General features: G+C 37.3%; 1 protein-coding gene across 1 annotated transcript in view; it reads left to right on the plus strand.

The window, feature by feature from the left end:
• SLC9A9 (solute carrier family 9 member A9) overlaps nt 1-17645 on the plus strand; it is a 190938-nt gene that overhangs the window by 45274 nt on the left and 128019 nt on the right. Inside the window, exon 6 of the mRNA XM_013368144.3 lies at nt 1611-1716. Coding sequence (XP_013223598.2) covers nt 1611-1716 — 106 coding nt within the window. The remainder of the gene's footprint in view (nt 1-1610; nt 1717-17645) is intronic.

Consider the following 17645-nt stretch of genomic DNA (forward strand, 5'->3'; position numbering starts at 1 on the left):
AAGCAAAAACCTGAATATAGATATTGGAGAACCAAGAAAATATCTTGTGCCAAAAAACTCCTTCCTACACCTTTGAGCTGTTCTGGGGAAAGAACTCTTTTCCTAGTTTAAATTATAACTGCACTGGGAATAGATAGATGAGGTTACCAGGATGGTTAAATATAACTAGCTAATTTAAATATAGCTATATCAGCAAATGTTCAGCCACGCACATCTCCTAAATTGTGTTCTGTAGAATAACACTTCCAAAGTTCTTCAAACATAACACATGAACAGCAATCACTTTGACAAAAAAATCTCACAGGACAACTGAGAATCTGTTTGGGGTTGATAAACTAATTTTTAGATTACACAGATATTTAAGTGCCATTTAGAAAATATTATCAGTAATGATTTCAAGGTTCCAAGAAATGTTATTAACACAAACCATAATCACCTGTTCATGTTTTTGTGTGAATTATCAGCAGTCATCTCAATGTAAAAATAAATAGATTTCATTTTTGAAATGTTAGATGTTAGCATGGCATCCCAGAGTCACTCCTGATCTTTGGGATTCCTGGGCTATGAGGATACAGTCAGTTGCACAGTTATGTACTAGAATGAGCACCAGTGAAACAGTGAGCTACCATGTAATTGTTAACCCTACAAATAATTGGAGGCTTTTACATTAAGTTCTGTTTGAAAAGAGAAAGCTCTGTTTCATCCACACAAAGAGAAAATAATATCAACACAGAATGTAGATAGCCTTCTTAATTTGGAGATTATTAAGTGCTGGGTAGATCTTGGGAAGGACTGTGATTCTGTCTTTACAGGTAAGGAAAATGAGGCATAAACCAACTAAGGTGGTTTTTAATAACTATAGCACTTAATTACCTGAATATAAGCCAAGTGTCTAAATGCCCTTGAGGATGTGTGTTGAAATGATTTGCTGAACTTCAATTTAATTTCAACATACTCTACTTTTTTCTATTGCACTGGTAAACTAAAAATCAAATATAGCAGATAACTCAGGGAGAAGGATGGGATTTAAATTAATGATATGCTAAAAGAACCTTAAAATGGGTTACAAGTATCAGATATCTGTATTTGGATGAAAGGGCCTCATGACTACCAATATGCTACACTTGAGGTAAAAGTAATTCTGCTGCTGGTGGAACAGGGTATAAGGTTATTTTGCATGTTCCTCAGCAAATGTGTAGAACAGACAGACAAGTGTTATTAGATCCTTCTTAAAATAGGTAAAGTGCTACACTCACCACACACAAGTCTATGGCAAAAACCAAATCTTTTCAACACCCTTATTTCTCCTTGGTCACAAGATCAAAGTATTTTATGCACAGTAAAATATGCTGTGACATTTTCATTTATGCATGACTCTCTGTGTGAGAAGGAAAGTTTCTTCCCAACTTGGCTGAAGCACCAAGACTCATAGACTTGCTGGATTTCAGGAATTTATATACTTCAGTTGATCCCTTTTAACTTATTGCTATCCACTTAGGTAATAAATAGGATAGGACTTCTCAAAACCTGTATTCTAACATTGCTTCAACTCTTGAACTGCCAGAGGAAATGTGAAAATAACAAATTTGCTTTGCTTTGTCTCCATGCAGTGACAGTGCTTGCTATTTTCCACGAGCTGCACGTGGATACAGATCTGTACACACTCCTGTTTGGAGAGAGTGTCCTAAATGATGCTGTGGCTATCGTGCTGACGTAGTAAGTACACCCACCTCCATTCTTTACTTGGTGAGATAGTTACAAGTTTTAATTGCTGATAATTCTCACTGATACCTTTTGTGCAAGTATAGATATAACATTCAAAGGTTTCATTACAGAGATGTAGTTCTGGAGTTATTCTTCATTTGTTAAAAACCAAAATTCAAATATTGCTAATGTATCCGGAATATAATTTTATTTCATTTTCTTCAGCTTAGAAAGCAGTATATTCTCTAAAATGTGTAAATTTAATTTAATATAATTTTGTTTCTCATATAAACAAGATATGTTGAAAAAATTGTGCTGAATGAGCACCTAAGACATAGGGCAACTATAAAATTGGAGATGGGGTCTCTTTATTTTTTGCAATCTACTACTTTCCAAGATTAAAGCCACAAAGTGGTACACAGTAGTTCAGTTTATCTACTTCTGCCTACTGAATCTGAGACAGCTTCAGCTGATCTTATTATCTTAAATTTATATCTAGCTTTTTTATTCTCAGGAAGGCTCAAACAGATCACAAATGATGGCCCAAAATCACACAAATATGTGCTGTCCTAAAAACATAGATGCTAAGTACATGATTAACAGGATCTCAAGTTAACTCCACTCTGCATGTATTATATGCTTCCTGGAGCTTTGCTAGAAATACAAATAATCCTCTCAGATAATCTTAAAAGCAACAAAACTCTGCCAAATCAAATCCAGCTTTTCAGGATGCGTGAAGATGCTTCACAGTAAGCCCCAGTTCAGTGCCACCTTTCTCCTTAAAATACAGTTCCTTGAACTAGGTTTAATCCTATCCTTCAGAAAACCAGACTTTTACAGAGTTTATAGTAGTTAAAAATGAGCTTTATATTTTGTCTGAAACCCCATGGAGAAACTTATCAAAGTTGGATTGCAAAAAAAGCCCCAAAATTGTTTCAAAGTAAAAAAAACTATAGTTTTCCTATTTAACTTATCATTCTCAGAGAAGTACCAGTCTAGTTACATTCACTTACATTAAACTCCTCATTGTTTTTAGAGCAAGAGTAGTATTTTCAAATGCTGTCAAGTGTCTGAGCAGGGCATTTCATTATGAGACACAGCATGGCTGTCACATGCAGTGACTGTGGCTGGAATGTGTCACTTAGCAGAGCATCTTGTATATCAGCGAATAAAATGCACAAAAGGGAACCTAAGCAAAGAACAGAAACCTTGGTGGAGAGAACAGATAGAAAAGCATTAAAGCAGCTGTCAGAATGGGAAAGAAGCATGTAGGTGACAGAAAATCTGAGATGTTTTTTCTCTCACTGGCTTTGTTTAATAAGGCCTAGACGTTTTTAGCTCATTTACACTTCATCTGTTGATGCAAGGTTCCTATAGATGGTGGAACAGCCAGGCTACAAGCAGCTCTTTGAAACCCAGAATATTTTAAGCGTCTGTAGTTTTCAGTCACTGTGATGTCAAAGCACACGGATCTCTTCAAAGGTGCAACTCGACTGCAAAGCAAATCTACACAGAAAAATACTGTCCGGCAGTACCCGATTCCTGGGTTTCTAACCTCTAGTCTGCCCAGTACTCAGGTCTGGGCTATGACCCTCAGCCTGCAATGGATACAGAAATCTACAGGAAGGATGCCTGATGCAAATGCTGGGTGTCTCCTTCTCGTGTTTTCTTTTTTGCACATGGAAGATTACAACTCTTTTCTACTACAGAATATCTTGTCACTGGAAAACTAGGGTATTTTTCTTTATATTTGGGGTGACTGATACCTTAACTTCTCTAACATATTTAGGCATTGGTAATGGCTGAAGAGAATCTACAGCATCATCAATTTCGTATTTCATTAATATCTGGCTTAAGTGATCAGCTTCTGCACAAATACAATGTTTCTGCAACCTAACGTGATCTTCATTCCCGTAGCCTTTTAAGTAAAGTTATACTGTTAATGTCAGCTTCGCTGCAATAACACCCCACTGAACCAAGCTGAGTTTAAATTAAGAACATTATTTTCCTGTCACTACAAAAGAACAGCTAATTTTTTTTCTCTGTAACAGATACCGCTTTTCAGGATGGTGCAAACACAACATGTTCATTATTACAGCAATAGGGGACTATTTAAAAAGGTGTGACAATAATGTTTACAAATCTGGAAAAGCAATAATATGCAATTTTCTGTGTTACATAATGGTAAACTGAAAAGAAAATGAGAGAATACACAGTGTCTTTCATCAGCTAAGAGAACAACCAAGTTAATGTCTGCAGGAGTGGGTCCCTGCAGGGAAGGGAGGCAGAGACGAGCGGGAAGGCCCCTGCGGGTGGCTGTGGCAGTCTGGCAAGGTGAAGGCCGTGGGGCTGTCTGCCAACAAGGCTTTCTATTGATCTCTCTCTTTGCCTTCAGCTTCTCCCTCCAGCCTCGATTTTTCCTCTGCTCTTTATCATTTAGTTTAAGGACACAGCAGGAGCAGCTTCCCCCCATTTTGCCTATGGATTTAGAGAGTCACACTAGCTGGGTGTTGCTGCAACAGTATGTACAGACACTGCGGCCAACCGTCCTCAGAACACACTGACCAAGCACACAAGTCCTCCAGGCCAAATTAGCAACCCTCCTACAGGCCATCTTGCCAGCCCTAACACCTGGGTGTTTGTGATAATTGCAAGATTTCATTTCTATTGTGCTATTTTAAGCTAATCCGTGCAGTGCAGGAGGATCACTGTGACTCAAGCTGACAGCAGCGGCTGCAGAAAGGCTGACAAGCTGTTGTGCATCTGGGAGAGCTCATGCACACAAGGGCCTCTGCAGGCAAGGGGACTGGACACGTAACAAGGATTTTCTTCTATAGAAGTAACTTGCAGAGTTGCTTACAACTTTTCATTACTAGGACAAAAGTCTCCTTTTAATAAAAAGTCTGTGAGAATTCTCACAGAAAATAAACATTTTGGAAGAAAATGAGGATTTAAATATTCAAAATGAGCAATTTTTGAGGCTGTTTTAAATAAGAATTCCAGATATTTAAGAAAAATAATAACAGAGCCCTACAAGGCAATACCTATTAGATGACTAAACATGTCTGCTTTTATCCAGAAAAAACCTATATGACTAATTATGCCACAAATGTTTCCTGCACATTTTGTTTTCCAGGAAATGGACCCAGCACTTGTGTCCACATCCTATGTCTATTTACAGCTAAAGCTTTATCTGTAGAAGTATTTTATATATGCTAACACTAAAACAAACAAATAAAACATATGTAGGAAAAGACAATTGAGCTGCTCCTGAGTCTGTTTAAATATGCTTATAGTCTTTATGGTTAGAGATTTTTTCACTATTGGGAATTTAATTTTAGACCAAAGATTATAGCAACCTTTTATGAAAATAACTTTCAGTCATATTCTATTACAAGTTTTAAGAATCATTCTCAGTTCTTCAGATACAGTGTATTTCATCACAAATACTTTACCTGAGTTTATACTTTAACTTCCAGAAAGAATATAATTTAAGGTTGTTTCTTGTACTGCTGGATCATAATATCTATTATATAGAGTGACTTCTTTTGCTTTCTTGGGGGTTGGTCTATGATGTAGTGCACATTTTCATAAAGATTCCAGATAGCTTTTTTTTACCACTGTCTATCCTCTAACCCTTGGGGTTTTAACTTCTTCAGCTTTTTTTCAAAAATATTAACAACAAAATATAACTCGCGAATGTTCCAGCACACATAAAGCTGTTCTCTTGGCTACCCATTTAACCTTCTGCCATCCAGTCCCCTGAACATCACAAAGCAGCAGTTTGTTCAGCTTTGGATCTGCAGAAGCATTCGTGTTATAGAATGCAACAGTCAAGGTGACCTATTCCATTCACAGATTTCAGACCCAGGAATGTTTATCATTGCTTAGCTTTGTAGATAGTACTTTACAGACAAACCCAATGAACTGTCTGTGTGCTTGGGCACTTATTAGCTGTGGACCACGATTTAAAGATCAAAATTGAGAAAGATCCCAGTAACTTTAGTTGGAGTTGTGTGCACTGAAGACTGTAGAATCTGACCGAAAATTAATAATTTATGGATATTTTTGACCAAATCATAAAGATTAACCTCTTTCCTTTTTGTTGTTCTGTCTACATATTATGTACCACTTATTGAAGAAAACATCCGTGTATATTTTGAGTGAACATGCTGTAGGTTTGGACTTGGCATAGTTTTCACACATTTACAGAGAAATGTGATGAAGAAAGTGTGGAAGGAGTTGTAGAAAAAGCATTGAATAGCTTGAGATATGACTGAAAAGTAGCTGAACAGGTCATTTGCATTGAGACAGTATATTTAGCAGAGCTATTTAATCTTTCTCATGCTGAGTGCTCAGTAAGTGCAGGATGTGGAAGGCAGTAATGAATACTGATACGTGTTCCCTGCTAACAAATTATCTAAGAGAACATTACATGAGAGATGTTTCCATTGTAGTTAATGTCAGAAGCATTTGCATCATCGTTATGCAAAAGACATGGCTTCGTTTCTCTGCTGGCTCGGGACCATTGCTCAGTGGGCCTGAGGAGTTTCATGCCCTTCCTAGGAGAGGCGATGGTGCGGCGGCCACACGGGCAGCGGGGACATCAACAGACAGCAGTGTCTTTCACAAGTAATCCGAACAAGTGAGTGGCAGCCAGGGAACATGTGACATTGTGACACGTGGCAAGGAATGGATTTACTAGCTCTATTAGAAGCAACCAAAAGCAGTTTGACACATGCATCAAGTGGAAATCCTGGAGATAAAAAGTGTGCAATGAAGCCAGAGAATGCAAACACTGGCTGACAAATGTAATTAAGACCTCCCACATCAAAATACTAATTGCCCTAGAAGGCTTAGAAGTATAGATACTTCTGGGCAGCAAGGAAAGTAATACTGCAAGGATAGTTTTCTTGTGAAGGTTGGCTTGCCATTTTTAAGTAAAGTACCTTAAATGGTATGTAAAGGAAGAGACAATAACCTTGATGGTTCAGAAGGTGAAGAAGAAAGTAAACAAAAAATACTGGATTGTTTTGAAGTGGATATCCTGCCTCTTTTGTAAAGTATCTATCGGTTATACAGATTCCACAAAGTTAATTCATGCCTATTAGCAAAAATTAGGCAATAGAAGGCCCAGATTTTGACATAGTCAGGCTGTAAGGCTCCCTTCACAAAAGTCTAGGACCAGCTTCAAAAGCCTAAATTCTAGAATGAGGCAAGAACTGGAGGTGGAATGGATTCTATTATTGTGTGACCCCTTGCTGATAAAACAGTGTATGTTGGTGAGATTCATATTTCTACTAATGCTCATAGACACAATGTTGTTCCAAGAACTCAGTGAGCCTCTATTGGCAAAATAAGATGGTCTAGAATAAATAGGTAACATTCATTTTTTCTTTCTTTTTACCTTTTTTTTTTTTTCTCCTTCCCCACCCCTTATTGTTATCCCCCTCTCCCAGTCCCCTCCCCCCCAAAAAACCCACTGTGCTAGTAGAAAGGTACTGCAACCCTCTTCTACATAAATAAGCTTCTGTGGATTGGTTCAAAGACTTATCAAGCAGTTTGCCATGATGGAGAAATTTCATTTTCCAGAGTTCTTAGAATATAATTTTTCTCTAACAATAGATGTATTTCAAGTTTGTTTTTCATGATCTAGCTGCAGCATATGACACCATATCTGTGCTTGATAAATTAACTGTCTATAGAATCCAGACCCCTTTTTAATAGTTTTAAAGGTTTGAAATTTATTAAAAATAGTTTGGTGATTACCCATTTCATCTTGCTTTTGTCTTTCCCTCTTTGGTGTAAACAGAGCTTATCTGCTACAGCAGTATAAAGTATAAAGGAGGAACTCTAATTATTCAATGTGTTCGTGATACCAGGATGTAGTATTGAGGGGAAAAGGGGCAGAGCAAATTGATAAAGGTGATGATCAGCTTTGCTATGACCAGTGAGGAAACCCCTTGTAAAAGTAGTTTCCTGGATCCTCTTACACATTTCCAGGATGGACTTGAATCAATACATGTCATGGCATAACTCTCTGCTCAAAAATAGTCTCCTTCTAGTCTAGAAATACCTTGTACAAGTTAATAATTTCTTTGCAGAATTTCTCCTGAAAGCTTGTATGGGGCTTTCTAAAATAATACAGCAATGTTAACTGAGACAAATTTATCGAAGACCAGTATCCATTTCCAGGGGAAATAACTCAGAAGCCAGAGTTCAATTCAGTTTGTGCTGAGCACCCTCTAAGGTTGACATTTCTCAGACACTGATCCTTATAATTGCCTTAGAAAGTCAAGAGAATTCCTCCTGTCACACTGGTGATTCTTAGTGATAGGTACACTTATGATGTTACTAATTTTAGTTCAATTCAGATCTCTTCAAAATACAAGAAACTCTTTTGATCAAATGGGTCTCAAATAGAAAATCAATAAGAACCTTTAAACCTTTCTGGTTTTAGATGTTTACCTGTATTTTTATTTCTTCCATGGTTTTAATTCTGTTATTATGTCATTGAGCTTGAAGGTAGTTTACATGGGAGTAAAATGTAATCAGAGACTGAAGAAACAGAAGTTTGACAAACACCAAATACAGGTACAAATATTCAGTTTATGCTCCAGTTAAGCTGGTCATTGGCTTGGTGAGGTAACTATCCATTGTCTGCAAGTGTTGCCTTCCTACTTTTCACGACTTCTAATTGTGATTCCTTTTTTATTATATATTAAAATCAGCAGTTCTACAAAGGACACAAAAAGATATTGTAACTATGCTGCTGAATAACAAAGTTGAGAGCTGGGATTTGTTGGAAATAGTATCGGTTTTGATAACTATGATGGGTGTCTCCTTCACTCACATCTCAGGAGATGTGAAGACTCCCTTTACAATTTTTTAAGCTTTCTTCTTTTATCATGGACTGTCTCTAATTTGGATCCTTTGCCATTCAATTTTGAAGAATTATTCTGTATAGATTTTGCCACACTTTGATCCCTGAACCCCCTGAATAACAAATTTTGCAAAGGAAAGACAGCAGAATGTTCTCATATTGTATTTTTCCCTTAAACTGCATTTATAGTCAGAAAGTGGCCTTTAAAAGTGACGTCATGGGCTTCCATATGTACTGTCTCAAAATCTTTCGTATCATGTGTTGTCAATTAAGAAACTAAGATTTTTCTATCGGTTAGTACTTTCTCCTTGTTTCAGTTTCCTCCTTTTCTGCAGGTAACTGGGAGTTTAAGTCTAAGGATGTGTCAGCTTGTATCCCACACCTCCTGCTGAGATTTATTAGGCACTCTTAGCAAAAAGCAAAAAATATGATTGTTTCAGTCCTGAATCATCACATGAAAAAAGAATGCTTCTCTGTTGCCCTTGTATTTTTAGTCATTTTTAAACACGTATTCATGCAATTTCTTAGTGTCTTTTACTATACTATTTCAGCCACCATAGTGAAAAAGAAATTAATTGAAATTTATTTATATTTCCAACATGTGTCTGAGTGCAAACAAAATGTTATTCACACATCCTAGACTTATCAGTATGTAAGTTAACAGTGTCAGTAAAAACTTGTATTCATAAGTGGGCCCTTATGGACACACAATTAATAGCTTTAGTGTACCTACACTTCAAACTGTTCAGCCTGGGTACTTTATTGTTGAAAAGTATATAAGCCGCATTCCTTGCCAACTATTGTAGAAAGTTTGCACAGAGACAGGCTTCCAGCCAAGGAAGAAAGAGGGAAATACAAACACATGGGCCATCAGGCATGACAAAAAGGTAAAAATTATTAACACATGCAACATTTTCCTACTGAAAGAAAACAAGTGTCATATAGATTTCAAAGGGTGGGAAGAGAAGGTGACAGAGGAAGTAAAATGTCAAACTGATGAAAGCAACAAATTGAGATTATGAAGTCATGGCTAGAAAAAAAGAAGCAAGAGTGAGAAAAGACGGTGAAAAACCAAGATGTGGTGTACTGTGTAAGTACAGATCCTCACAGTGTTACACACACCTGTAGCTAGGACTCTTCAAAGGGAAGGAAAGCTTGTTTAGTCGTAGGGATGCAGAGGAAAATCTGATTATTTTTCTCTAGTACAATTTTTCAGTTTTATGTTGTTTTGTTAGGAACGTCTGTCTGAAGTCCTTAAGTAGTACATCAAAATGTGTTCCTGAACTGTAAAGAAACTCTGAAAAGCACAGGAATTGTCAGCCATTCTAAAGCCATTCTACCCTGCAATCAGGTGATCAATCTGAATTCAGAAAAAGAATGAGATTCTGCCAGAGACACAGGGAGTTTTCCCCGACCTGTTCTTTGTAGCCATCTTTATGTAAAGTAATTTGGTGGAACTGAAGGAACTGAGGCTTCTATGAGCTCAGCTTGAGCAGTGGCAGGCTTAGATGGGTGGTTGCCTTTGCAAAACCTGACCTAGAACTCACAGATCAAAGTGAGACCAGCACTGGAGCACAACAGCCATAGGAAGAGTCAATGGTACTGACTTGCATGACCTTGAATGCTCAACGAGTATTCAGGGATTTCAATGTCTGTGAGCTACAGTTCTGGACAAATGACTAACTGGACTTCTGGAGTCATCCATAGCCTCATTCCAGATAAATACTGCTTGTGATGTTTTTCCAATGAAAATTCCTGAGGAGGGATGACAGTAACACTGTGGAGGGGAATAAAATACCTGAAAACCTGTAGGAGAGCAAAATGCTGGACTGAAGCTCAGCCCAAACACTTACTGGTTACTCACAGATGAGATGGGTTTGGCCACTGTTCCCAGTATTGTTAGAAAGGCTTCTGTACCAAGCAGCATTCAACCAGTCATATAATAGAGTAACTTATAAATTAATACAACAAGGAGTTAATTGTACAAAATGTTAGTGAGTGATTTATAAAAGTAGATGAGGAATCCTTTCCATCTATTATTTCTATAATAATGAAATTATGGTTGTCCATCTGCTCTTTTTACCTTTGAGGAAGGCTTTAGTCCCAGCTTATTTTGTTGATGATAATTAGAGTTTCACGTCACTGACCATCTGGAACAGGAGACGTGAGCACTGGGACACTAACAAAACTTGCTATTAGCAGGAACTTCGAAAGAGCTTCTTTCCCAGAACAAACAAAATCCCACATAAACGGATAGCGTCCTGGCTTAATAAAACTTGCTTTCTTTTTCTCCGTGAGCCTTACTGTACAGACCAGTGTTGTGCTTATAGTCAAGGGGGAAAATACTCTGGAATTTCTGTAATGTTTATTATAGCTAGAATTTCAGTATGAAAATGGAGACTTGGAACAGAATGTTTTCAGGAGGCAGTCCTCATCACTATGGGGTTTTTTCACTTTTTAATATTTCATCTTCCCTTTTCCAACCTCAGCTCCACACTGAAATTTTACTGAGCTCCTAGTTAATACATGCTAAAGGTCTTTCTAGCTATAAGTTATCTAATTGGCTTTGTTTTGTTTATGCAATTTATTTGAATAGACAGCCTTCGGTTGCAGTCTGCTAAACTATAATAGATTTCAGAGAGTTCTGTTATGGAGGTTGCCCGCAGGGATGTATGAAAATGTAGCTTAGCTCAAATCATCTGGGAACGTCTGTACTTGTCATATCCAATCAAATCAGAGTAGCTGCAGGTATTTCTGTCCACTTATACACAAACAAACCGATAACATTTAAAAATATGAAATGCAAGCTCAGAATTAAGAATGCTGCTTGCAGTGCTTGCAAATCACATCTAAGAGGCAATTATTTAGCTACATTTTCTGTACAAATGACCAAATTGGCATCAAAACTTCTTCATTTCAAAGATTCCTATTGGGAACTCTTCAGAACTGAAGTACACCCTGGTACGAGTCAGCTTGTTTTTTGAGCTCTTCCAGATGTTTTTTCTTATCCAAATAACCTTTCTCTAGTGAATAAGACAGATTTTCTGAGAGCAAGATAATTACACACAGAGTCTAATTCTACTTACAGAGACAACTCCCTTTTAGTTTCAAATGAACGTATTGATATTATTTCCCTTGAAGTTTTCCAGAAGAAAACTCATTTCATCCTCTCTGGATGAGATACTGTGCATAAGAGTCTGTCTGGTACTTGCAGTAGATGAGCATATTTTTTGAGTCTTCTTGGCAGGGAAGACAGAAGAGGATTATGTATGGGAAAGGTGAGGGAGAGCTTGACATTTCATTTACTGGGTACCCACCAATACTTCTTCATTGTTCAAATGCTTTCCAGAAATACACTATTGAAGAGTACAGCTATCTCAAAGAGACAGAGGTTTTGTTACAACAGGATAAACTCCTATAAAAATTCTTTTATTCTTTGGAGATCTGGTTATGATGACATGAAAGAAAAACCCATTCACACTTTGGGAGAATGGACTGCATATTTCCAGTGGCTACCCAGGAGCACTGAGAAAGGCTGAGGTCTCTACTGATCCCTCTAGGAACCCCTCCAGAACCTATGTGCTCAATACACAGTTTTATACAGTTTAATTTGGATTTCATCATTCTAACCTGCTCTAAGGCCTTTGATTTCTTTATTTTAATTTTTTTTTACCAACAGCAACATCAGGTAAACTGGTTCCAGCTGCAAGCCTTGATCTTTCAAGACTCAAGAGTTAAGCTACTGAGTCTGTTAAAGTGAATTGCCATAACTCTACATGAAATTCATTTATATGTGCACATGAGCACATGTATACTTATGTGTGCACATTGAAGCATCCACAAAGCACATCCAACTAGTGCAAAGCTTATCAAGTACTTAAAAGTTACATAATGCCCTAAATATATTTTCTTGTCTTACAGAAGGGGAGTTGAGAGGCACCTTCTGTAAACATTTCAATCAAATGTAATTTTTAGGTTTATTTTTTCATACGCAGAAACCTCCCTCTCTCCATACCCAAGACATTATTTCATTGTGCATGTTTCACCTTTTAGATTCAGAACTTTAATGTTTTCAGAATATACTTTAGTCTCTTGAGCAAAGAGAATAATTGATGACAGTAGCATGCTGCTGCCTTCCTTGAGTGGAGGCACAGCAGGAGGAGAGACTGTATACCTCAAGCTACTGCATTTCAGAGCCACTTAAACTCTGAGACTCAGCAAATTTCTATTCTTAGAATTTATTCCAATGGTTATAAGTCTCCACTCTCTCATTTTTTTCCTCCTTCTTTTGTTTCGGTCTCAATCTTATTCTTTCTCTCTCCTTTGTATTTTCAACAGACAAGTGTCACCATCTCACTCTCGCTCTGCCCATTGCCCTGAATTGCATGATCTACTCCACCATTTCTGCTGCAGTCACCAGTCCTTTTGCCTCCCATCTGAGATGGAAAGAAATTATTTCTAAAGATAAGCTAGGACTGTAAACTCTTAACCCAATCTCCTTCATTCTCTAAAGCCAAGAGATACCCTGTCTTTGTTTCTGACACTTGCACCTCTGTTATCCTCCTTATTAAGTTGTGACAAACAGAGAAGCTAGTGAGGACAAGGGAGATTGATGTTGCTGGTCAGTTCTGCAGGCTGGTGAAACAATAGGTGGCAGAGTCTGGGGAGCAGCAATTACAAGAAAAAAAATATTTACATTTTAGATAGCATATGCCTAATACAAATGAGATGTTAGAAGATTTTTAGCTGATTAAGTTTATCAGATATCTGCTGAGATTTGTCAACTAAACATTTCAGAAACCTTAAAAAATTGCTCAGTTTTGGCACATTTTCACAGGTGAAAGACTCATGAGTAACAGATGAGTAATTTCCTCTTTCCTTCCTTTAGAAGTGACAAGTCTGAATTTCAAAGTGGTACAGTGAGAAAGCTTTGTAATTACATGGTTATACAGTTTCTGTCCAAGATAAGTACACGTGTATTCTCTCTGTACAGGTCCTGCAAATAGAAAAAAGTCTTCAGGAAAAGGGCAAATACAATAGGGAAATGTAGTCTAAAATGGTGCCATTTTGGTAAAGTCACAAATGATGAAAAAATAACACCCAGATAAAAGGAGAGCATTACCTGGCATGAAACAGGTATGAGCTAAACTGGGAGACTGGGGACACTCAGTTGTGTGAGTGGCCCTGAGAGTGGATGGTGTGACAAAGCCTGTTCATTTCTACAGCGTTTAGGAAAATAGGGCTCAGGAACATTTGCTGTAAAGACCACTGTATCAAAGAAAAAATCTAGCCTTGTTACCAGTTAGCTCCTAATGTGTCTGGTGTTTCGATGTTGCCAAGCCCAATTGCCAGTTATAATGATCTACATATTCTGAATGTATATGCATACGTTTATGTTACTTGAATTCACCATGAAATTTCAGTACATTTCTGGGGAGACATAGTGACATTAGAATTTAGATTTTTGAAAAGAAATGTTCAGATATGATTAAAACTTTGAACAAAATAGCATCCCAACGATACATTGAATAAACTGATATTCGCAATTTTCCCTTAGTAATTTCTCCATTACAAAATCTCACAAAAGTGAAATCATTTTTAAATATAAAGCCTTTTAATTTTGTATCCCCACTCCTTGCACATTTATATTGACTTAAAAGAAATCAAACGGTTCTTCCTTTCTACATTGTTCTACTGATCTGTAGCAAGCACAGCCAGAAGCGATAGCGAGAGAAATGAGAACAATAGAGTGCCTAGCAGACTGCTGTTCTGTGCCTCAGACACACTAGAAAGGGTTCTAGTAAATTAAAGTATTCCTGAAGAAAATATTTCAGCCTCCTAGACCATTTAACAGTGTACATCTTCTTTATTACAGTATTTTTATTCCTACAGAGTAACGTAAAGGTGTTTCTAAAGCATCATTTTAGGTTGTCCACAGTTTTGCGTTCTATTTCTAGAATTAGCAGGACTTAACCCATAACTAGGAGAGTGTTTTCATTGCACGATTAACGTTAGAGTGAGGTGAATGCACAAGTTTGTGAGGCAAGACTCCTTCATTCGAGTAATTATGAGTGCAATGAAGCTAGTCAGAATTATTTTAATTTTATTAATAGCTGTGTTTGAACCTCATGGAACTGCCTGTCTGGGGAAAGTATCTATTTTAAAACTAAGTGGTAGAAATTACTGAGTTATCCTACATGTTTATCCATAAATCAATGGAGTCTTACATAACGAAAAATTGTCTATCTATCTGCTTTTCATTTCTGTGAGATTTTCCACAGTGCATTGGTTCTAGGCCACAGATAACAGCAGATACCTTAATTTTAAAGAAAGGGAGATTTTTCTTTACTCTTTTAATCTTACTGTTGAGAAATAGTTCATGACCAGTTGCCAGTTATATGTCCAAAAACCTTAGCATATGTACTTATGAATAACATACTCTTACCAAAGCAAGAACTCCCATCCAATATATTTGGCAAAGATCTCTTTGATTAAGCAGTATATTTAGGAAACTGTGGAGGTTTTTTAGGATTTTGTTACCCAGATTATTTTCAAGATTTCAATTAGCTTTCAGATTGCTCTTCAAGAGCAGTATGTGTTTATGTAGCACTGCTTAAAGTTAGTTTATCATTTGAAACTCCTGTAGCAAGGATGGAGAAATAAAGACTGTACCAAGAGTTTTGAGAAAAACATCCCTGAAGACAGAACTCAGAAATATGGAATGTGTGTGATCTAGTATTTCTCTTCTTGCTATAATTTTTACGGATAAAAGGTATTTTTGCCATTCTGATTGCCTTAGAGTTTGGAACTCAAATTCTATCCATGTCAGCTTCACTGCCTAAGTGGTGATTCCTCCTCTTTGTTTTATTTTACCATGAGTGAAGGTGAGTAATCCTCCAAAGGGTATTTGCAGGTGTCATAAACACAACTGACTTCACGCTTGAGCAAAATAATTTCCACAAGGTTCAGCAGCTACTTGTCTGTTGTTCTCAGCAGCCCTGAGCTGCTGGAATGAACCACTGAGCCAGCTGCAGTTCAGGATGGCTTCAGCCAAAGCATCTTCTGCAGCTCCCAGGCAAGGAGAAAAGGTACAAACCAGATGCAAAGGCACCTTTCAACCCATCTGCCATCCTGCCAAAGTCCCACACTCTGTCAGACTACACAATCTGTCTCCAAGCACCTCTCTTGTTCATGCTTTGGGCATGAACAGCATTTGCTAGAGATATAACTTCAAACTCTTGGTTTTGGCTTTGAAATAAGTCCAAAGCTATCACCTTCTCAGAAATTCTCTCTTTAAATAGTTTTTTCTTTAAAGTGTCTTAAATGGACCATACCTTCCCAACACAGTGCATTTTTCCAGCAGATAACTATTGGTACATGTGTTGGGACTAGTTGAATTACACTTTCCTTGAAGAGCACTGGCAAGTAATTTTGTTTTAATGTTCTCTAATATTAAAGGTATAGCAGTAATTTTAAAGAACTTCAGGCTACAAAGTGGTAAGTCAACAAACATGGCTTAGATTTTTCTTTTTATAAGCTGTAAAAACCAAAATGCTAACATATTATCAGAAAAGTAAATGAGGAGAGCTTCAGGCCTACCTTGTTGCTACAGGGATATTACTGCCATTCTCTATGCAAGACTGACCAGCTTTTCTAGCAAGTGCCTTTCCCTAAGGTGAAACTTCAGTGTGTTCATTTGCTATATTTGGATCAGGATCAGAATATCCCTAAATCCTCATTCTCAGATTCAGCATATCAAGAAGACAAAACATGTAAAATGTTTTGTTTCTGACATTAATACTGCCAACACTAGAGCATACAATTCACATCTGGATTTATTTTAGACTTTCTCATGATAACAGCTGCATTTCTTGTCTTCACTTGGATACTTTTTTAAAAATGAAAATTGCCATAGCAACAGCTGCAACCATTTATTATAAAGCAATAGAAGTGGAACTAATATTTGTGAGAGAAGCTCTGTTATCAGTATAGTATTTCATTCAGACAATGCCAGAACCATTTTTTCCCAGCCTTCCTATTTTTTAAAAGAATAATATAGAAAATATTTTAGTAAAGAAATGTAGGTGGGATGAACTGCTCAGGAGATAAAAAAAGATTTTCTTCTTTAGACTACTGCCTAATCTCAAATCCAGATTAGCAAGAGGCAAAAATTGTCATCTGTTTGGTAGGCACATGAAAAAATTGTTAGGGGTACCGAGATTTGAAAATCTCATTCCCATGCTAGCGATGTTCTCAAGTGCAGCACAGAGACAGCAAACTGAGTACACTGGGTGTGTCTTCCCTGGGGGGAGCAAAGATATGACCCATCCTTGAAAAGTGCTGATGTCTAATGCAAAGGAAAAAGTCGTAGGCACTTTGCAATGCTAACACAAAATAGTTGAAAATGAACTATCCTTCCCTTAAGACTTGCTTCATATTGCTTGCAAGATACTATGGTACCCGAGATAATAGTGAACTATTTTCCCTAATAAAACGTGACTAAAGAGGGAAGTCTTGCACTGAGCTCGAGGTCACATTGGTTCAAGTCAGAGTTGAGGTAGTCTCATCCAGTGTATGGTCCAGGCACGTTAGAAATCACATGGCCTATTTTGTTTGCATCTGTTCCCAATATTTCTCAGGGCATTAAACTTAAAAAAAAAAAAAATCTCCACAAGAATCTGTGTAGATTGACAAACTGTACTCCAGATGTAGAAAATATACATGAAATGTAAAACTGTTTTCCTATTTAAGCCTCTTCTGACAATGATAAAACGTGTTTTGCAAGTACGAACTGTACAGAGACTACATACCATGCTGTGGACACATGCCAAGGATCACATTTCTTCCTATTTGTTACATATTAGGCAGGAGTGAGGGAGAACACTGAACAGAAAAAAAAACTTTGGAGAAACCTTCAGACTCTTTTCACTCTAATTTCTATGGGACATAATGTAGTTTATCTTCATCAATTGCATTCAGCATCAGGCCCCTCAGTGTACTGCTCTGTTCACAAGTTCCTAAGGATGCTGAAGTTCTGGGAAGGGAGACTGGGGCTCCA

This window comes from Columba livia, chromosome 9 (genome assembly GCF_036013475.1).
Source record: "Columba livia isolate bColLiv1 breed racing homer chromosome 9, bColLiv1.pat.W.v2, whole genome shotgun sequence".
In the NCBI taxonomy this organism is placed as follows: domain Eukaryota; kingdom Metazoa; phylum Chordata; class Aves; order Columbiformes; family Columbidae; genus Columba; species Columba livia.